This window comes from Bufo bufo, chromosome 1, assembly GCF_905171765.1.
Source record: "Bufo bufo chromosome 1, aBufBuf1.1, whole genome shotgun sequence".
Classification (NCBI taxonomy): Eukaryota; Metazoa; Chordata; class Amphibia; order Anura; family Bufonidae; genus Bufo; species Bufo bufo.
In genome coordinates this window covers 138,697,787-138,720,127 of record NC_053389.1, presented here as the reverse complement: position 1 = coordinate 138,720,127, position 22,341 = coordinate 138,697,787, and the positions used below count along the sequence as shown (strand labels likewise).

The 22,341-nt window shown below is 47.1% G+C and overlaps 2 protein-coding genes across 6 annotated transcripts in view; one reads left to right on the top strand and one right to left on the bottom strand.

Moving 5' to 3' along the window:
* Positions 1–2,205, bottom strand: part of WRAP73 (WD repeat containing, antisense to TP73) — a 77,247-nt gene extending 75,042 nt beyond the window's left edge. The window contains exons 1-2 of the mRNA XM_040429975.1: positions 2,049–2,205; positions 700–853 (exon numbers count right to left, since the gene is read on the bottom strand). Of these exons, the coding sequence (XP_040285909.1) occupies positions 700–853; positions 2,049–2,062 (168 nt within the window). The 5' untranslated portion in view covers positions 2,063–2,205. The remainder of the gene's footprint in view (positions 1–699; positions 854–2,048) is intronic.
* Positions 2,206–8,767: 6,562 nt separating this feature from the next.
* The window catches only part of TP73 (tumor protein p73), a 139,327-nt gene continuing 125,753 nt past the window's right edge, over positions 8,768–22,341 (top strand). For 2 of the 5 annotated variants that reach the window (XM_040429963.1, XM_040429949.1), the window contains exon 1: positions 8,768–8,822. The gene's annotated coding sequence lies outside the window, so the exon portion shown is untranslated. The remainder of the gene's footprint in view (positions 8,823–22,341) is intronic. The other 3 variants (XM_040429959.1, XM_040429953.1, XM_040429967.1) reach the window with 3 other exon arrangements.

Sequence of the window (22,341 nt, the reverse complement as noted above, 5' to 3'; positions counted from 1 at the left end):
CGCAGTGAGTGAAGCCGGCAGCAGGAGAGCGGCCCGCCATTAATAGAAATGTTTATTCTAGTCCGCAGACAGGACAAGAATAGGGACATGCTCTCTCTTTTTTGGCGGGACCACGGAACAGTACGGATGCGGACAGCATGCGGTGTGCTGTCTGCATTTTGTGCGGCTCATTGAAATAAATGGGTCTCCATCTGTTCCACAAAACTGCGGAATGGATGCGGACCCCATAAATACAATTGTGTGAATGTACCCTTAGGCCTCATGCACACAGCATTGCCCGGCCGTCGCCAGTATTGAAGCCTGAAAACAGCGGCTGTCCGCAATATGAGGTCGATGTGTCAGCACTCCGGAAGGAGCGGTGTAGAACATGTTCTATTTTCTTGTGGTGCGGATGGATCACACAGACCTATTCAAGTTGAGTGGGTCTGCATCCGTCTGCAGCAACCGCATAGATGGTGCCAGTGTATCGGGGACCACAATAGCGGTCCCAAACAACGGAACAGCTGGGGACTGGAAGCGGGTAGGATGAGACCCTCAGCACTGAAGCAGGGCATCGGAGAATAGGTAAGTGGCTTATTCTTCAGGCAGAGACTTAAAGGTCATAAGCGAGGCTGAACAACCCCTTTGGACACTCTGGATCAGAGATAAGTGGCGCCAGAGGTCCCTACATACATGTGCTGGTATACGGACGGCACTCACCTGTACAATCCCCCTCTTGTACATGGCACATAGGATGAACATGGAGTCCCGCAGACCACTCCACGTGCTGGATCTGGTCCAGGCAGGTGTAGAGCTGCAGGATCTGTCAGGTGCTGACTCACGGATGACTAGTCTGATACTGCACGCACGAGGCCCTGAGGACAAGAGAGCAACAACATGAGGCACAACATATCACTGATATCAGATCTGAATAGAAACATTCTCATTTACTTCTCACAGCTGAAGGTTTGCTGCCATTGAAAGCCGTGCGCAGCTAACACATCCACAGCACAAGTCTCCCTTCTGCCCTCACAATGCTTCACTTGGCTGTGAGAAGCATTAGGTCTGGGCAATGGTTCTACCTTCTGGATGTAAAGAAGGACTGCTCCCATTCACGAACAGCAAGCCACCCATCTTGCAAACAGCGAGGAAACGATAAGCAGAGTACAAAATAAAAAAGTTGAATTATTTTCCACAACTTTATTTCACTGCTTGTTAGGGCTCATGCACACGACATTTTTTTTCTGTTCCGTTTTTTTTTTTTCACAGCTCCGTATGCGGAAACCATTCACTTCAACGGGAATGATTCTGTGTGCATTCCATTTCCGTATGTCTGTTCCGCCAAAAAAATATAGCACTTGTCCTATTCTTGTCCACTTGTTCAGACAAGCACGTGCATTGTTACAATGGATCCGCAAAAAACAAAAAAAGCGGATGCAATACAGATAAACGTTTATTTTTTTTTTTGCGGACATCCGTGTTTTGCGGAGCGCAAAATACATACAGTTGTGTGCATGACCCTTAACTGTGTGTGTCATGCAAATCAATGTATGCAAATGTATGTTTAGCCTTATGCCAACGACTTAAAGGGGTTGTCCATTTAAGACAAACATTCTTCGCTGAAGGTTTTGGTTGTCATGTATACAGAGTTATGTACAAATAGTAATAGGTTAAAAGCAAAACATTTGGGAAGTAATCTGCTTTCTGGGTTTTTAAACTGCGGTAACCCCCTATCTAATGTGTTGCAGTACAGAGTGGATCACAGCCATAGGGGCATTTGGTTGTAATTTGATTAGTGATACTTAGCTTAGGCCACAGGATGCAGCATTTAGTGAACTACAACTCCCATGTCCTTGTGGGGATGAGCAGTCAATGTAATCAACCATGTGCAGCCAGCTATAATCCTGGCACTGGACCAGGCTGTACAGTGAGAGCAAACGCAAGCTCAGAAAACATAACCTGCCGCTCCAGCACCTGTGGCACACAAAGTCCTAGCGTTTCTGCAGTGCATGCCTGGGATTTGTTGTTCCTCTGCAGCTGGCGGGCCGTCCGCAGTGCCGCGCACTCACCACATATTTCCCATTGGGAGAGAACTTGCACAGCTGGTGGAAAGCTTGCAACACTTCGGAGAAATTCATGGTGTCCTTCTCTTCAGGTTACACAGCAGCAGCCGGGTCCATGTCTAAGCGGGGGCGGGGCTGGATGACGTCAGCGGCTGCGTAAAGGACGTTAGCAAGCGTCAAATTGACTTTAAGGGGCGGGGCTCTATAGTATAAACAGGGGTTGTTAAAGCCTATGGACGTGGCTTTACAGGCTAGTCAACCGCCGATGAGGCGTGTTCGTTATGATTAGCATAAAAATAGGCGTGTCCACACGTTCTATAACTGGACCTGCGGTCCCCTGCAACAATGAGGGGCGGGTCCTGGCTCTTGGGGGCGGAATAGTTTTGTGTTATCCAGGCGGGAAGAGAGGCGGGAGCGAGTCCGGGCTCTTTCCCGGTGTCGCCTGACATCTGCGACCTCTAAATTAACGGCGCTAATTAATTCAACATGAAGTGTTCTAGTCAGTCCTGTCAAATGAGTGGGAGACGTGGAGCTCAGCATTAGTAATAATGAGGATAGCCCAGGCTGGCTTGGCAGGGTACCTGATATTTGGGGCATGCTGTCTGCAGTGTAGGTTCCCATATAATAGCGCCATATGTGTGTACCAGCATAACAGTGACCACAAGTGCCAGGCCATCTGATGCACGGCTCTTGCACACAAACCGCTGCCTGTTTTTTTGCGGATGCATCAAACACGGATACCAGCGCGGTGCGTTCTGCATTTTGCAGGATTGAACGTCCACGTTTTTCGCTGATGTGTGCATGTCCGCATTGTTCCACAGACACACACGTGCCCACTGATTAAAATGTGTTTACATTTCAGTATTTTTTTTTTAAATCATGGCGGCATGTACTACTGTGATGCAGACCAAGTACGTCCCTAGAAGTCTATTGGGTCGTGAAAATCACAGACCCCACCACGGGTAGGCATCGTTTTTCACTGAAGATTAACTAAGGAGATTCTTTGGAAATTAATTTTCAGCTGAGCAACGTCAGTAAATTACGGATGACCAACCACGGATCCTTTAACGGCTGAAACACGTACGCTTTCTTTCACGGATGTGTTACTGACACGGAAATGTGGAGGAGGCCTAATAAAACAGTCCTGTCCTTGTCTGTAATGTGGACAAGAATTGGACGTGTTCTATATTTTTGCGGACATGCGGTTGAGGACAGCGTGGTGCGGTCCCATTGAAGTGAATGTGTCCGAACTGCAAAAAATATGTTTGTGTGCATGAGCCCTAAGGGTAAGTTCACACGTCGGATTTTGAAAATCTTCCTAGAAAATTTAGCGTAGAATCCAATTTTTTATTTTTTTTTTACTGCGTTTTTTATGCTGTTTTCTGGGGGCTTTTTAAAATTATTTTAACCAATGGGTGTTTATTTTCAGCTGGTGGTAAAAACCACACGGGCGCACGGAGCTGCTTTTTGAGGCTTCCCATCTCATTTTAATGGGAGATTCAGCGCAGGTTCCCCTCCAGAACAGGGCACAATAAAGGTTCCCCTCCAGAACAGGGCACAATAAAGGTTCCCCTCCAGAACAGGGCACAATAAAGGTTCCCCTCCAGAACAGGGCACAATAAAGGTTCCCCTCCAGAACAGGGCACAATAAAGGTTCCCCTCCAGAACAGGGCACAATAAAGGTTCCCCTCCAGAACAGGGCACAATAAAGGTTCCCCTCCAGAACAGGGCACAATAAAGGTTCCCCTCCAGAACAGGGCACAATAAAGGTTCCCCTCCAGAACAGGGCACACGTGGAAAAAATAAAGTGCTGTTTCCCATTGAAAATTAATGTGAGGCTGTTTTGAGATGTTTTTTGGGAGCTGTATTTTGAGGAGGAAATGCTCCAAAATCAGCACCAAAAAACTGTGTGTGAACTGGCCCAGAGGCTAGTTTCAAACAAGCATATCCATTCCGGGGATAAGCGATCCTTGTGTGAACTTGCAACCTTAGGCCTCATGCACACGACCGTTGTTGTTTTGCGGTCCGTTTTTCACGTATTCGTTGTTCCGTATCTGAGGGTTTATTTTTTCCTCTGATTTAAGTCCTCTTCCGTTCCGTTGTTGCACAAAACATATACGTATGGTTTTCGTATTTTGCGGATCGGAAACAGTAACTTATTAATCACCAAACACATGAGCAATATGGGCTGGGCATAGCATTTCTACAGTATGGATCCGCAAAATTACGGATGTGTTCCGTCTGTGTTCTGTATTTTTTGCAGACCCATTGACTTGCATGGGGCCTGGGACCGTGATTTGCGGACAATAATAGGACATGCACTACTTTTTTGTGGAACGGAAATACGGAAACGGAATGCACACGGAGTACCTGCCGTTGTTTTTGCGGACCCGTTGAAGTGAATGGTTCCGCATACGGGCCGCAAAAAAAAACGGAACGGAAGCGGAAAGAAAATATGAGCCCACACAACGGATTTTGTAAATGTGCTAAAAAAAAACTTTTTTTTTTTTTTTTTTTTTTTTTTTTTCAGCTTCCCATTCATTTCAGTGGGAGAATCAGAGCAGATTCCGCTCCAAGACAGATCACGCTGTAGAAAAAACTCTAATGGCATTCCGTTATGCATTCCGTCATGGAATTGCGTTATGGTCCGTGGTAATGGAATCCATAACGCAATTCAGTAAATACCACAACACGAACCCGCACATGAACTTCAAAATATGAAATTCGCTCTTCCCTATTCCTGAGGATAGGCCATCAATATGAAGAGAGAAAACCCCGTTATTTTGAGGTTCACATTTGCTGAGGCTCTGTTCACACTGGTGTCATGGCCCTGACAGACCTATTATTGGTACTAATCCTACTCTGATCACATTTAGGCTCCATTCACACGTCCGCAAAATGTGTCCGCATCCTTTCCGCAATTTTGCGGAAAGGGTGCGGACCCATTCATTCTCTATGGGGATGGAATGTGCTGTCCGCATCCACATTTGCGGATCCGCACTTCCGCATCCGTGCTTCCGTTTCCGCAAAAAAATAGAACATGTCCTATTCTTGTCCGCAATTGCGGACAAGAACAGGCATATTCTATTATGCCGGCAATGTGCGGTCCGCAAAATGCGGAACACACATTGCCGCTTTCCGTGTTTTGCGGATCCGTGTCTCCGTGTATCCGCAAAACACATTGCGGACGTGTGAATGGAGCCTTACTGCTGATTTTTCTGCAACCTGTGGATGGGGTTTTGAATTAAACTATAAATTGTCCGAGTTTTTTTTTATGGAATCGCCAAGGAAAATCTCCTAAAATCTGCCACATCTAAACATAGCTTCTTGGAACATAATATACCACAATCTGCGTTTCATTGGTGGCAGTCTTTACATGTACAGGCCGTACACATAAGATGAACCCACGGATTTCAGGCCCCCTGATGTGCATGAAGGATAGCAGCTGTCAGCAGAATGAAGGGTTAGGCTACGTCTACACGACGACATTTGTCGCACTAATGTCGCGCGACAATTTTTATAATGGCAGTCCATGGTGTCGCACTGCAACATACTGCGACGCAACAGTCGCAGAGATGTATTTTTCTGCGACTCGCAGTCGCAGCATGTTGCAGTGCGACACCATAGTCTGCCATTATAAAAATTGTCGCGCGACATTAGTGCAACAAAATGTTGCGCTACAAATGTTGCAGTGTAGTTGTGCCCTATCTGTCGCGCGACTTATTGTCGTCGTGTAGACGTAGCCTTAAGCTGCTGGATTTCAACCTTTTGTTCTCAAGGAGACAAGCTGCTGCCAGAGGTGTCAGGTAGTGACCTATACCTGTGTGTGCTCAGCCCGGGCCAAGCATGCATGTGTGTGGGAGGAATAGCTGTCTGACCCTTTTGTTCCAGCGTCAGAGGTGTCTGGCCGCAGCTTTCTCCTCATTCGGCTACATGCACACGACTGTACGTGCATCAGTTTTTTTTGGCGGATCCATTGTAACAATGCCTATTCTCGTCCACAAAACGGACAAGAATAGGACATGTTATATTTTTTTTGCAGGGCTACGGAACGGACCTACTGATGCGGACAGCACATGGTGTGCTGTCCGCATTTTTTGCGGACCCATTGAAATGAATGGGTCCGCATCCTATCGGCAAAAAAAAAAACGGAACGGACACAGAAACAAAATACGTTCGTGTGCATGAGGCTTTCTCTACATATGCATGCTCTGCCCAGCATGGGGGAATTGGGAGAGATATCTAAGGCTACTTTCACACTCACGTTTTGTGCGGATCCGTCATGGATGGATCCGTTCAGATGATACAACCGTCTGTATCAGTTCAGAACGGATCAGTTTGTATTATCTTTAACATAGCCAAGACGGATCTGTCTTGAACACCATTGAAAGTCAATGGAGGACGGATCCGTTTTCTATTGTACCAGATTCTGTCAGAGAAAACGGATCCGTCCCCATTGACTTACATTGTGTGCCAGGACGGATCAGTTTGGCTCAGTTTCATCAGACGGACACCAAAACGCTGCAAGCAGCGTTTTGGTGTCCGTCTCCGAAGCGGAATGGAGACGGAACGGAGGCAAACTGATGTATTCTGAGCGGATCCTTTTCCATTCAGAATACATTAAAAAGCAAACTGATCCGTTTTGGACGCTTGTGAGAGCCCTGAACGGATCTCGCTAACGGAAAGCCAAAACGCCAGTGTGAAAGTAGACTAACCAGTGTGACCAGCTGCAGGTGGAGGAGAACTGGTGGCATCATCTCTGCTAGCACAATGCTCAGGTAGAGCAGATAATTCTTCTACACCAATAGATATTCAGAGATATCAGATACATGGAGAGATAGAAGGAACGTGATTAGCATTATAGCTAAATACTATAGATAATGAGATGATAGATTAGGCAGATATGTAGATAGATATTACAACAGAGATAGACATAGACAGATAGTTGAGATATAAGTAGGTATGAGATAAATGAATAATAAGAAATAGAAATTGATTAGATTTATAGATATTAGATAGCCAGATAGATATTTATATAGATGTTAGACAGATACATTTACTGATGAGTGAAATTTAGAATATAGAAATATATATTTATAGAAATTGATTAGATTATAGCTATTAAATAGATACATACATAGATCAAATATATCAGATAGATAAAAAGAGATAGGCAGATGGACAGACAGATATATAGATAAATACATAGAGATGGGTGGATATTACATATAGAAAGATATATATGTGATAATAGACAGATATAGAGTAATAAACAGGAGAGATAAAGATAGGCAGACAGAAATTGATAAGGATTATAGATGATGATGGACAAATAGATAACAGACGGATAGATAATATATAGACAGATATATAGAGATGGATAGATATTAAATATAGAAAGATAGATATATCTGTGATAATAGACAGATATAGAGTAATAAATAGGGGAGATAGAGATAGGCAGACAGAAAATGATTAGGATTATAGATGATGATGGACGGATAGATAATATATAGACAGATATAGTTGATGAGATCAATTGTTTCCAACACATAAAATACAAACACATCAGGTCGGGAATAATGACAGGATTGGCAGTAATAATACCTGATACTAACATAAGAAAACCATTTCATAAGTGTCCTCAACAAATGATTGTGTTTCGGGCGAGAATCCGCGATCTCCTTATATTTATACAGACTGATTTTGCTTAGAATAAAATAAATCATAAAAGCTGAAAACTGTTCTTTAATGTTTCTATGTAAATTATTATTATTACTATTATTACTATTGTTATTATTATTGTTGTTGTACTGTCACTTGTGAGATGTTCTCTACCGCTGATCCCTGCTACATTGTATACATGGTAAACGGATTTGTGCCTCAGTATGTATGCCATGACATGTGCCAGGAGGTAACACACATGTGCCAGGAGGTAACACACACTACAGACACACATACTTGAATCATTTGTTGATGTAAAATAAAAAAATAAAAATCGTAAAAATAATAAATATTGCACTCACCCAATCTGTATTGTATGGTAACATTTATTAATGCCAATGCTATTAACAGAAACATGGCACAGGGCGTTTAACTATTTCGTTACCAGAGGCTTTTCATTAATGAATGAAATAGGTTTAATACAGAAACCATAAGCTGTCCCCGATACACGATCCATTTACAAACCAGGAAGCCAAACGAGATATATATATATATATATATATATATATATATATATATGTGTATATAATGGTGGGGATGTCGGGAATGCCCTGGCATCCATGGCACTTGACTGATACATAATGAGCCCCAGCTCTGTAGGTGAAGTCGCAGATCCTCAACTCTTTCCATAGACCAGAATATCGCAAGCCTTTGGATCGGGCGATGCCTATGCGATCGGCAGCCTGGCAGGGTCTAATCGGGAGCAGTGGATGTGGTTGTCCCCCGGGGCTCTGCCGCCTTCCCGCCCGGGCTGAGCGCCTGGTGCCCGGCCCCCTCCCCCCTGGCAGCGCTGCTGTCACCTTCATCCCTCGTCTCAGCCCTGTAATGTGAGCGATCCCTCCCACCCCAGTCACCTCCTATTCCATCGCATCGCCGACCAGAGCGTGTAACTGCCAGCCAGGTGCCACCTGCTCCATGGAGGCGGCCGGCTGACGAGGGGTTAAAGGGCTCCCTCCTGGTAACCGTCCCGGAGAAGTGGCTTCTTACTGAGCCGCCAATGCCAGTGATCAGACAGAGGAGTGTGCAGGGCACCATCCGGGCAGACTGGGATCTCAGGTAGGTGCCAGTGATGAGGATGGGGGTTATCCCTGCTGTGGATTGTACTGGAGCTGGAGGAAATAACATTGTGATGGCTGATAAGGAGAGGGTCTGTGTTGGGCTCATGCAGTTCGCAAAAAACTGATACCCAAAAACATTCAGTATTGTGTGGAACAGAAGAGCCGGCCCCTAATAGAACAGTCCTATACTTGTCCGTATGCTGACAATGATAGGACATGGTCCATTTTTTTGCAACGGACATACAGAAACAGAATGCACACGGAGTAACTTCCGTTTTTTTTGTGGACCCATTGAAAAGAATGGTTCCACTTATGGTCCGCAAAAAAATGGAACTGAGGGCTTGTTCACACAACCATATGGCTAGGTCTACACCAGGACGACATTTGTCGCATGACAAAAAGTCGCGCGACAGATAGGGCACAACTACACTGCGACATTTCATTTTGTCGCACCAATGTCCCGCAACAATTTTTATAATGGCAGTCTATGGTGTCACTGTGACATGCGACATGCTGCGACCGCGACGCAACAGTCACAGAAAAATCCTTCTCGAATAGATTTTTTGCGACTGTCGCATCGCAGCATGTTGCAGTGCAACACCATAGACTATCATTCTAAAAATTGTTGCGCGACATTGCTGCAACAAAATGTCGCGCAATAAGGCTACGTCTACACGATGACATTTGTCGTGCGACATTTTGTTGCACTAATGTCGCGCGACAATTTTTTAAATGGCAGTCTATGGTGTCGCACTGCAACATGCTGCGACTGCGACGCAACAGTCGCAGAAAATCCATTCGAGATGGATTTTTCTGCGACTGTTGCATCGCAGTCACAGCATGTCGCAGTGCGACACCATAGACTGCCATTATAAAAATTGTTGCGCGACATTAGTGCAACAAAATGTTGCGCTACAAATGTTGCAGTGTAGTTGTGCCCTATCTGTCGCGCGACAATAAGTCGTCGTGTAGACGTAGCCTAAATGTCGTCGTGTAGACTTAGCCTATGGCTTTTTCAGTGTTTTGTGGGCCGTGTTTTTTAACGGATCCGCTTTTCCGTTTTTTGTTTCAGTAGTGTTTCCGATTCCATTCCATTTTTCCGTATGGCATATACAGTAATTGCATAGAAAAAATTGGGCTGGGCATAACATTTTCAGTAGATGGTTCCGCATCCGTTTTTTGCGGATCTGCAATTTGCAGACCGCAAAAAACGGCACGGTCGTGTGCATGAGCCCTAAGGGTTGCATAGCATCATAAATCAATATATGCTATGTGACCCCCAGCAGCGCTGGGAGGTCAGGCCGGGAGCTACGTTGCGGACTTGCTGCGGGAGGAACGCTCGTCTGCAAGGGGCCTAAGGCTTCACATCTCCGTTCAGCCTTTCCGTTCTCCTGCCCCGTTTAAATGCAGGAAAACGGAAAGGACATATTCGGTACATAACTGAGCCGAACGGAGCCCACGGGCCCCATAGACTATAATGGGGTCCGTTAGGTTTCCGCCCAGAGGAAGATTTTTGAGGCGGAGACAAAAGTCCTGCAATCACTACTTTTGTCTCCGCTCAAAAACCTTCTTCTGAGTGGAAACCTAACGGACTCCATTATAGTCTATGGGGCCCATGGGCTCCGTTCGGCTCAGTAATGTGCCGAATCCGTCCTTTCCTGACCCCAAACATAGCAGGAGAACAGAAAGGCTGAACGGTGATGTGAACGAAGCCTTAGGCCCCTTGCAGACTAACGTTTTTTTTCCGTTTACCTTCCTTTTTTGCGTTCCGTATACGGAACCATTCATTTCAATGGATCCGCAAAAAAAAAAACGGAAGTTACTCTGTGTGCATTCCGTTGTTGTATGTCCGTATTTCTGTTCAGCAAAAAAATAGAACATGTCCTATTATTGTCTGCATTACCGACAAGGATAGGACTGCTCTATTAGGGGCCAGCTGTTCCGTTCCGCAAAATATGGAATGCACATGGATGTCATCCGTATTTTTTGCGGATCTGTTTTTTTGCGGACCGCAAAATATATACGGTCGTGTAAATGCGCCCTTACCTGTAAGATAAGATTTAAAGGGCATATCACTTAAATGTAGGATGTTGGGACAAGCCAGAATGCTTACAGAGCACAACATCTCATTTCCGTGCCACAGATCTTTGCCAGTGTGCATTATTTGTAATAAATGTGAGTGTGGAGGAGACCAAAACGTGTTCAAAGCTTCCACCAATAAAACTTCTGAATAGGGACAGTTGTTCTCTCTCTCTGCTGTGTCCACAATGTGTGTGCAGCTCTCCAGACAGGCCATGTACAGCACTGCCGCCCTCCGGACAGGCCATGTACAGCACTGCAGCCCTCCGGACAGGCCATGTACAGCACTGCCGCCCTCCGGACAGGCCATGTACAGCACTGCCGCCCTCCGGACAGGCCATGTACAGCACTGCAGCTCTCCGGACAGGCCATGTACAGCACTGCAGCCCTCCGGACAGGCCATGTACAGCACTGCCGCCCTCCGGACAGGCCATGTACAGCACTGCAGCTCTCCGGACAGGCCATGTACAGCACTGCAGCCCTCCGGACAGGCCATGTACAGCACTGCAGCCCTCCGGACAGGCCATGTACAGCACTGCCGCCCTCCGGACAGGCCATGTACAGCACTGCCGCCCTCCGGACAGGCCATGTACAGCACTGCAGCTCTCCGGACAGGCCATGTACAGCACTGCAGCCCTACGGGCAGGCCATGTACAGCACTGCAGCCCTCCGGACAGGCCATGTACAGCACTGCCGCCCTCCGGACAGGCCATGTACAGCACTGCAGCTCTCCGGACAGGCCATGTACAGCACTGCCGCCCTCCGGACAGGCCATGTACAGCACTGCAGCTCTCCGGACAGGCCATGTACAGCACTGCAGCCCTCCGGACAGGCCATGTACAGCACTGCAGCCCTCCGGACAAGCCATGTACAGCACTGCAGCCCTCCGGACAGGCCATGTACAGCACTGCAGCCCTCCGGACAGGCCATGTACAGCACTGCAGCCCTCCGGACAGGCCATGTACAGCACTGCAGCCCTCAGGACAGGCCATGTATAGCACTGCAGCCCTCCGGACAGGCCATGTACAGCACTGCAGCCCTCCGGACAGGCCATGTACAGCACTGCAGCTCTCAGGACAGGCCATGTACAGCACTGCAGCCCTCCGGACAGGCCATGTACAGCACTGCAGCCCTCCGGACAGGCCATGTACAGCACTGCAGCCCTCAGGACAGGCCATGTATAGCACTGCAGCCCTCCGGACAGGCCATGTACAGCACTGCAGCCCTCCGGACAGGCCATGTACAGCACTGCCGCCCTCAGGACAGGCCATGTACAGCACTGCCGCCCTCAGGACAGGCCATGTACAGCACTGCAGCCCTCCGGACAGGCCATGTACAGCACTGCAGCCCTCCGGACAGGCCATGTACAGCACTGCAGCCCTCAGGACAGGCCATGTATAGCACTGCAGCCCTCCGGACAGGCCATGTACAGCACTGCAGCCCTCCGGACAGGCCATGTACAGCACTGCCGCCCTCAGGACAGGCCATGTACAGCACTGCAGCCCTCCGGACAGGCCATGTACAGCACTGCCGCCCTCCGGACAGGCCATGTACAGCACTGCAGCTCTCCGGACAGGCCATGTACAGCACTGCCGCCCTCCGGACAGGCCATGTACAGCACTGCAGCTCTCCGGACAGGCCATGTACAGCACTGCAGCCCTCCGGACAGGCCATGTACAGCACTGCAGCCCTCCGGACAGGCCATGTACAGCACTGCAGCCCTCCGGACAGGCCATGTACAGCACTGCAGCCCTCCGGACAGGCCATGTACAGCACTGCAGCCCTCAGGACAGGCCATGTATAGCACTGCAGCCCTCCGGACAGGCCATGTACAGCACTGCAGCCCTCCGGACAGGCCATGTACAGCACTGCAGCCCTCAGGACAGGCCATGTACAGCACTGCAGCCCTCCGGACAGGCCATGTACAGCACTGCAGCCCTCCGGACAGGCCATGTACAGCACTGCAGCCCTCCGGACAGGCCATGTACAGCACTGCAGCCCTCAGGACAGGCCATGTATAGCACTGCAGCCCTCCGGACAGGCCATGTACAGCACTGCAGCCCTCCGGACAGGCCATGTACAGCACTGCCGCCCTCAGGACAGGCCATGTACAGCACTGCAGCCCTCCGGACAGGCCATGTACAGCACTGCAGCCCTCCGGACAGGCCATGTACAGCACTGCAGCCCTCAGGACAGGCCATGTATAGCACTGCAGCCCTCCGGACAGGCCATGTACAGCACTGCAGCCCTCCGGACAGGCCATGTACAGCACTGCCGCCCTCAGGACAGGCCATGTACAGCACTGCAGCCCTCCGGACAGGCCATGTACAGCACTGCAGCCCTCAGGACAGGCCATGTACAGCACTGCAGCCCTCAGGACAGGCCATGTACAGCACTGCAGCTCTCAGGACAGGCCATGTACAGCACTGCCGCCCTCAGGACAGGCCATGTACAGCACTGCAGCCCTCAGGACAGGCCATGTACAGCACTGCAGCCCTCCAGACAGGCCATGTACAGCACTGCCGCCCTCAGGACAGGCCATGTACAGCACTGCAGCCCTACGGGCAGGCCATGTACAGCACTGCAGCCCTACGGGCAGGCCATGTACAGCACTGCAGCCCTACGGGCAGGCCATGTACAGCACTGCAGCCCTACGGGCAGGCCATGTACAGCACTGCAGCCCCTGGGAGGTCAGTTAGGAGAATAACATTTTTAATGGCCATTTGTTTCAATGATGCCTTTCTGAAAAACTGTATTGGGGCTGCTGGGCCGAGAAAATGGACTAAATGGAAAATGTTTTATCTTTTGACATCTGTTATTCATGGCCATGGTCATGTGAATAGAACCATAGACTGCAATGGTTCTGAAAATGTCCGTTTTTCTCAGTCATATAAATGTAGGATGTCTGATTGTGTGCAAATATCCACAATGTTTTTTTGTGCAGTTCTATGCTTTTTGGTGCAGATTTGATGTGAATTTTCCGCGATCTCACCCTCCACCAAAAAAGGGTGAAATCCGCACCCCCCCCACCAAAAAAATAAAATAAAAAATGCAGTTGACATGCTGCAGATTTCAAAATCCGCCCAGCAGGTCCATTTCTACTCCTTTGATAAAAAGCAGTGTACTAGAATTTGTCTGATCTCATCCACTTTGCTGGTACTGTATTACGCTGCGGTTTTTGCTGACTGTGTGAAAGCAGTTTAAGGGCTCACGCACATGGCTGTAGCTGTTATTGCGATCCGCAATATACGGATACCGACTGCGTACCTTAGACATTTTGCAGAACAAACGTCCAGGCCATAATAGACCAGTCCTATTCTTGTCCGTAATGTGGGGCCACAGAACAGACATATGGATGCGGACAGCACACAGAGTGCTGTCCGCATCTTTTGTGGCCCCATTGAAGTGAATAGGTCCATTTCCGAGCTGCAAAAAATGCAGATCGGTTGCGGACAAAAAATACTATTATGTGCATGAGCCCTAAAAGGATGTAGTTACACAAGGCGGATTTGTCTCTGCGGCTGTCTTATTCATCTGAATTGGGCTTCCAGAAATTTATGCCCATGCCACTGAAACTGCCCTATTCATATATGTGAAGCTGATTTTCGGTTGCAGAAATACAATTAATTTGGATAAAACTTGTAATAACTCAAGGCACTACACCTTTAAATGAAATGCGACCTTCTCCTTTAAATTAGCAGTAATACAACATTCACTGTCATGTGTTACTATGGACATGTCAGTAAGGCCTCATGCACACGACCATATGTATTTTGCTGTCCACAAAAAATACGGATGACATCCGTGGGCATTCCGTATTTTGCGGAACGGAACAGCTAGTCCCTAATAGAGCCGTACTATCCTTGTCCGTAATGCGGACAATAATAGGACATGTTCTATTTTTGGGGGGAACTGAAATACGGATGTACACTTGTTTTATTTTTGTGGAACTATTGAACTTAATAGTTCGTATACGATCCGCAAAAAAAACACTGAACGGACACGGAAAAAAAACACGTTCGTGTGCATGAGCGCTAAATCAGTGAGGTGACCAAAAGCAAGTGGTCGGAGCAATGCCAAGTCCGTGTGCTTTAAAGTATAGATCCTCAGCAAAATCTATGTGTTCAATCAAAAAATGTATTGAGCAGGTTATTGTCATATGATTTCGGCAATAATCGGTGATCAGTGGTAAATATCACACTGAGGCCTCATGCACACGGCCGTTGTTTTGGTCCGCCAAAGCTGCGGCTCAGATGCGGACCCATTCACTTCAAAGGGGCCGCAAAGATGCGGACAGCACTCCCGTGTGCTGTCCGCATCCGTTGCTCCATTCCGTGGCCCCGCAAAAAAATATAACCTGTCCTATTCTTGTCCGCGCTTTGCGGACAAGAATAGGCAGTTATATTAAAGGCTGTCCGTGCCATTCCGCAAATTCCGGAACGCACACCGACGCCATCCGTTTTTTGCGGATACGCGATTTGCGGACCGCAAAACACACAACAGTCGTGTGCATGTAGCCTGAGGGCAATGAAAAAAATGGATTTTGATATAATGTACCAAACAGGCCTTTCAGGAAAACATTCCAATAGTGAATATATTGGGGGTCATTTATTAAGAGTTGTAAAAATAGTTGCAAGTCCCTTTTTTGACCGGACGTGCGAAAGTATTTAGTCACATGACCAGTTTTATGTCGTGTTCAGCAGTTGGGTGGGATGGGGTGAGGAGCGGGGGCCATGCCAGGGCCAGAACTCCAGCCTCGGCAAATTGACTAATATTCATGCCTGGAAACAGAACTAAATGTTAGTGAAAAACTATTCCAGCCAGGGGCCAGAGTAATTTCTACGCCAGGCGCACGGACTGCCTTAAAGGGACACTGACAGGGCCAAAAAGCATATTAAGGTATATATATGACCGTACAGGTCTTATAAAGTGTATAAGAATCATGTAAGTATCCCCCCTGTCCACCTTTATAACTACAGTAATGTGAAGTTTTATAACCTGCTGGAATCGGGTTCAATCTGCCCAAGGGGCGGTGTTTCACCTCAGCTTGCGCCCAGCCAGCCTCGCCACAACTGCCGTTTGAAGCGCCGCCCAGCTCATCAATATTCACTTTGCTGGGCGGCTACTAGTGTCCCCGGCTATCTTCAGCGCATGCGCCCGGCACCCTCACTGGCCGGGATCGCATCGCGCCTGCGCACAGTCTCATTCTCAGAGGTTCTTATACACTTTATAAGACCTGTACGGTCATATATATACCTTAATATGCTTTTTGGCCCTGTCAGTGTCCCTTTAAATTTGCCTAATTTATGACGAGGCGCACACCTCGTCAAGCTGAATCTTACGGCAGCACAGGGGGGTGTAAAAACCAGTCTTAGTAAATGACCCCCACTGAATCTATGAACTGTAGAAATCTGCACATGTATGACTGTCCTATTACCCCCAATCTAGAGCTGGCCTTGTGTTGTGGAGGTTTAGAAATCACCAGGCAGATCTGTTTCTATAGGCCTGAGGCTGAGGGCTTTCAGGTCACAGGAGACAAAACTGAGGTGGTCTCATATCTCAAGCTTCCAAAGAAACGAGGCAGTGTAGATATGTGGCTTACCGTGCGCAGTTGGCACCACTTTTCTCAGGGAAAAAAAAGGACTGGTAAATGGTCAAAACCTTGTTTCCGCTAATGTTGGGGGCATGTCCTCATAGACACTGTGATGTGCCCTGTCTCTGGGGTAGAAACTATTTGCCACCAAGGCTGCATTTTTAGCACATTACGGGTACGGTGACACAGTGACACTGGTCGCATGACGCGTGTCACGGCAGAATAGCAGACCAGTAATGACAGCTGTGCTCATAAGAGAGTCTATGGGATAGATTTATCAAACTAGTGTAAAGGAAAACTGGCTTAGTTGCCCATAGCAACCAATCAGATTCCATTTTTCATTTTTCACAGCTCCTTTGGAAAATGAAAGGTGGAATCTGATTGGTTGCCATGGGCAACTAAGCCAGTTTTCCTTTACACCGGTTTTGATAAATCTCCCCCTATCTTTCTATTATCTTTCTATCTTTTCCTATCTATCTAATATCTATCATCATTTTTTTGCATCAGTTTTGCTGCCACTTCAGTTTCATAAAAGACAATGGAGGATATATATATATAGGGGATCATTTATTGAGGGAATTTTGACTATTTTAGTCTATAACAAGCTATGCGACAATAGTAAAAAAAAAAAAAAAGGATCAAAAATGCAACCCAAAATGGTAACAATAAAAACAACAGCTCATGCGCACAAATGCATTTTTTGTCTGTGTTCCGTTTTTCACAGCCGTATGAGGAAACATTTGGAAATGACTCAGTGTGCGTTCCATGTCCATATTTCCGTTGCGTTTAGCAGAGTGAAAGTCTGCAGAAATGTCACGTGCCTCAATGAATTATTTGCCAGTCTTGTAACATTTTGCCTCCCAGTGCGTTTAATCCTAATGGGAAACACTTGGGGCTGAGAGCGAGTTGTATTGTGTTACTATGGTTGTCTCCATGGATGCAAATGTAGCCCAGTGAGAGAGTAGGACACAGGTGAGGCCACGCCAAATGCAAGGGCTCCAATAACAGGTGCCAAGCCGTGACGGCCAGGACCCATTCTCAGGACGCATGCCAGCTATTCGTGTTATTAGGAAGCTCAGTGCAGATGGGTGTAACATAAATGTACCTGTTTTCAGCGCTGCAGACAAACTGATACAACACTGGGCCACATTTGCGAATGTCAGCGCACCTAGACACTGTCATGTACTGTGCAGTTTGGCACAAACTGGCCCATTATTGGCGCAATGTGGCACATCTAGTTTTTGCAAAATCCTCTGCAGTTAGCTCGCCAAGGGGGCATGGTTTCATGGGACATGGCCATGAACTAATATGCGACATTTAGTGTCAAAATCGTACCTCAAACTAAGGGCTCATGCACACGACCGTATTTTTCTGTCCGCATCCAAGAGAATACAGACCTATGCTGTCCGCAAAATTAGAGAACATGACCTATTCTTGTCTACATTATGGACAAAAAAAATAAAAAATTTGTTTGCGGTTCGTTTTGTGGTATTTAGTGAATTGCGTTATGGATTCTGTTACCACGGACCATAACGCAATTCCATGACGGAATGCATAGCGGAATGCCTTTAGAGGCATTCCGTTCTTCGTTTTGTCATAATAGAAGTCTATGGCCTGCATAACGGATCCGTCCCATTTCCGTTATGCAGGAGAGGACTGTTCTGGAGCGCAGTATCAGCTCAGCCTGTATACTTTCTTCAGTCTCTTCAGGTACCCTGCACAGGCCGTGGTGATACAGCGCTCCAGATCACCTCTGGAGCCCAGCACTGACTGGCTCTCGCTGTCACGGTCAACATCATATTTAAAGGCCTCTTGCACATGACCATGTGCACGCTGTGCTCGTGTTGCCGACCGCAAAATGGCACCGACTGTGGGGCAGTCGCATGCGGATCGCGGACCCATTCACTGGAATAGGGTCTGCGATCCGTCCGTTCTGCAAAAAGATAGAACAAGTTATATTTTTTTGCACAACGGAAGCATGGAACGGAACCCCACGGAAGCACCCCGTGGGGTTCCGTTCCGTGCTTCCGTTCCGCACCGCTTGTCCGGATTTGCAGACCCATTCAAGTGATGCGGAATACACACTGCTGGTGACCAGTGTATTGCGGAACCGTATTGCGGAACCGCGGTATGCGGCCCGCAGCACGGGCACGGCCAGCACACGGTTGTGTGCAAGAGGCCTAACTCTGATGCTGGCTGCTTCTTAACCCATCTAGGAAATTACACAGAAGCTAACTGTCAGCATCGGCCCCCTGCAAACATAATTGCAGGGTGCTGATGTTTTGCCATGGCTGCCAGGGTCTAACAAAGGCCTCTAGGCCTGCTATGACTGTATGTCTATTAGACTGTGCCACAGTCACAGCTTAAGAGATTGCACACAGTCATGAACTCACTATGCCCATGTTGCGGCATGGGGTGCATGCACGAAAGGGCTCCCATGTGTTTCCATGTCCATGCCTCTGCAACGCAAAAGATAGGACAGGTCCTATCTTCCGCCACATCTTGCTGTCAATGGGTCCGCACTACGATGTGGATTGCACACGGCCAGTGCCCGTGTTTTGTGGTCCACAACACAGCCAAGTGCATGAGGCCTAACTGTGATAGGCTATAATGCAGAGGTACACAAGGTATATCACTGCATTATAAAAGCAAATTTAGCAAAAAGCTATAAAAGCAAAAAGCAAAGTAGGAGTAGAAAAATAAATGTGTTAATAAAACCGTAGCATGTTGTATTTTTACCTCCGGCCAAAAATCCTGAACACTTTGACTGAACGCCGGATCCGGTCTTTTTCCCATTGACTTGCATTAACGCCGGATCCGGCGCTGTGTGTTCAGTCAAACCGGATCCGGCTTCTGCATGTTAAACCCGAAAAATGTGAAAAAAAAGTTTTTTCATTGTGATCAAAATCCTGATCAGGATTCAAATGTAATCCGTTTTCACACATTTTTCCGGATCCGGCGGGCAGTTCCGGTGTCGGAATTGAACGCCGGATTTAAACAACGCTAGTGTGAAAGTAGCCTAACACAGTCCCATGTACAACATAAAAAGACAAAAAATGCAAAAGACAATACAATAGTTTTTTCCCCCCCAAAAAATAAATGTTAGGGCTCATTCACGCGAACGTGTGCTGCCCGTTGCCGTATTGCGGACCGCATTTGCGGATCAGCAATACACGGGCACCGTTCCGTGGCCATTCTGCATCACGGATGCGGACCTAATCATTTCAATGGGTCCGCAAATTCGGAGATGTGGAACGGCGTGCAACGGAACGGAACACTACGGAAGCACTACGGAGTGCTTTCTGGGGTTCCGTTCCGTGCTTCCGCACCGCAAAAAGATAGAACTTGCTCTAACTTTTTGGGGAACGGAAGGATCGTGGACCCATTCAAGTGCTTCCGTGGGGTTTCGCACCGCAGCTCCAGATTGCGGACCCATTCAAGTTTGAGGGCCGCAATACAGCCACGGTTTGGCAATGGCCGTGTGCATGAGACCTTCTCCTGGATTTAGCGGTGGATTAACAGGTCATGTAGCGTCCCCTCCCTCTCCCCTCAGTGCTGACATAGTGAACTCATAGATAAGCAGATGAAGCAGCCCAGACACCATTCATTCATCCCTGCTTCTAGATTCATACAAATACATAGCTATCTCTCTCTCTAGACAGTGAAGAAGGACATTGTGGGGGATTACATAACCTGAGGTATCTCTGGAACTATGTTAGGGACTATTTTGTATGCAAGGGTAGAAGGGGTTAACAAGAGCTAATTGCAATGCATCCTGAGAAGCAGGTGCTTGATGAGCTTCTGTTCACCCAAAAGTTACACTCAGCTGTGAGCAATCAACCAATCAAACAAGAACAAATTAAAGGGAATGTGGCATCATAAAGTGACCTATTGTTTAAATCAGGTTTTTATGTAAAAAAAAATTGGTGATTTTAATTTTAATTTTCAAAGGATAGCCTAAAACCCTGTAGTTTTCACACTGACCACTAGACCTAAATTATATGACGACTTCCTTTTCTTTGAGAGCTTGGGCCATAGACACAATGGTCAGGACAGGAACTTATTGACTTCTATGGGAGAGTTTTCTAGGCATGTTCTGTGACCTGTGCAGAGGTCAGGAGGGAGTAGATAAGCTGTAGATGTAGGAGTAACATATGGGGTCATTTATCAAACTGGTGTAAAGTAGAACTGGCTTAGTTGCCCATAGCAACCAATCAGATTTCTCCTTTAATTTTCGACAGCTGCTTTGGAAAATAAAAGGTGGAATCTGATTGGTTGCTATGGGCAACTAAGCCAGTTCTACTTTACACTAGTTTGATAAATGACCCCAATAGTTTGTAAGAAAGACATCCATTCATCCAGTTTAGCCTGTTATCCTGCAAAGTTGGTCTAGAGGAAGACAAAAAGCCCTGTGAGGTAAAAGCCAATTTTTTTCTAATTTTAGGGGGAAAGGCTGAAGCTGCATCACATAGGAATACACGGATCTCTACATTGTAAGTTAGGGGACAAGAGGTCTATGTGACTGATTTCACTTACTGCTCTTAGGGCTCATTCAGACAACCGTATCCGTTTTGCAGTCCGCAAATTGCGGATCCGCAAAACACGGATACCGGCCATGTGCGTTCCGCATTTTGCAGATCGGAACATCCTTCTCCTGTGTAGAAAATGCCTATTCTTGTCTGCAATTACGGACAAGAATAGGTGATGATCTTTTTGTGGGGCCATGGAGCGGAAGTACAGATGCGGACAGCACATAGTGTGCTGTCCGCCTCTTTTGTGGCCCCATTGAAATGAATGGGTCCGCATCCGTTCTGAAGATACACAGAAATATATGGTCGTGTGAATGGGCGTTTAGAAAGGACTGCGAGCAGAGCAAGTGCAGTGTGAGGACACTCTCTCTCCTCTGCGTCTGCAAAGCCAGAGGCATGATGGGAAATGTAGGAACCAAGATGGCAGATAACCCATCTACACATACATAGAGGCATATACTAGAGCTTCTCCATTATTCTTCAATAGCTTATGCGGCACTATATAGGCAAAAACATTTGCTGTAGTGCTTTCCCCAGTACTGATGACCAATCCTTAGAATAGGTAATCAATATCAGATTGGCGGGGTCCGACTCCTGGCTCCCCGTCCGAATATGTATGAAGGGGAATGGTGGCTCTGTATTTGACCATACACATACTCATCACCACAGAATGAAGGTAAAAAACATGGCGTAAAGTAAAATAATAAAAACTGTAGTAATAAAAGCACATGCAGGTTTTTTGTAGTTAAATCATAGAAATTGATTTAAAACAGTTTTCCTAGAAATAATCCACAGAACTGCCTTCATGGATAACCATAATAGCAGTACCACACATATGAAGGTAGGATCAGACGACACAGGATTTCTTTCTAGTCTGTGACCATGGAGGCACATGGGTCTACATAGATTTATAATCAGCATCACATACATCTGTGCATCCTATGTCGTCGTATTTACCAGTGACAACCTGTAATCCCATTTCTCCCCATGAGGGAAGGTTCCCCCATTTTCCACTGTACTAGTGAACGCACTTTTTTGTCTACTTCGCACTATACCCATGATACATGGGAACATCTTGTTCTGTATCTTCTACATCTGGAGATTCAATTCTCTTTGTTTGTGTGACTGGGCATGGTGAAATTAATTGCCTCGGTGGTGTTTCTCAGAGTAAAAGGTAACATCCTGGGAGCCAGTGCCAAGGGAGGCCCATATGCACTGAGGCAGGTGTTCTGCTGTTTTCTCAACTCAGTCATTTTGTGAATGTATCCGTGACAAACTAAGCAATAACACAGATATTTGAGTTCTCTTGTACCCAT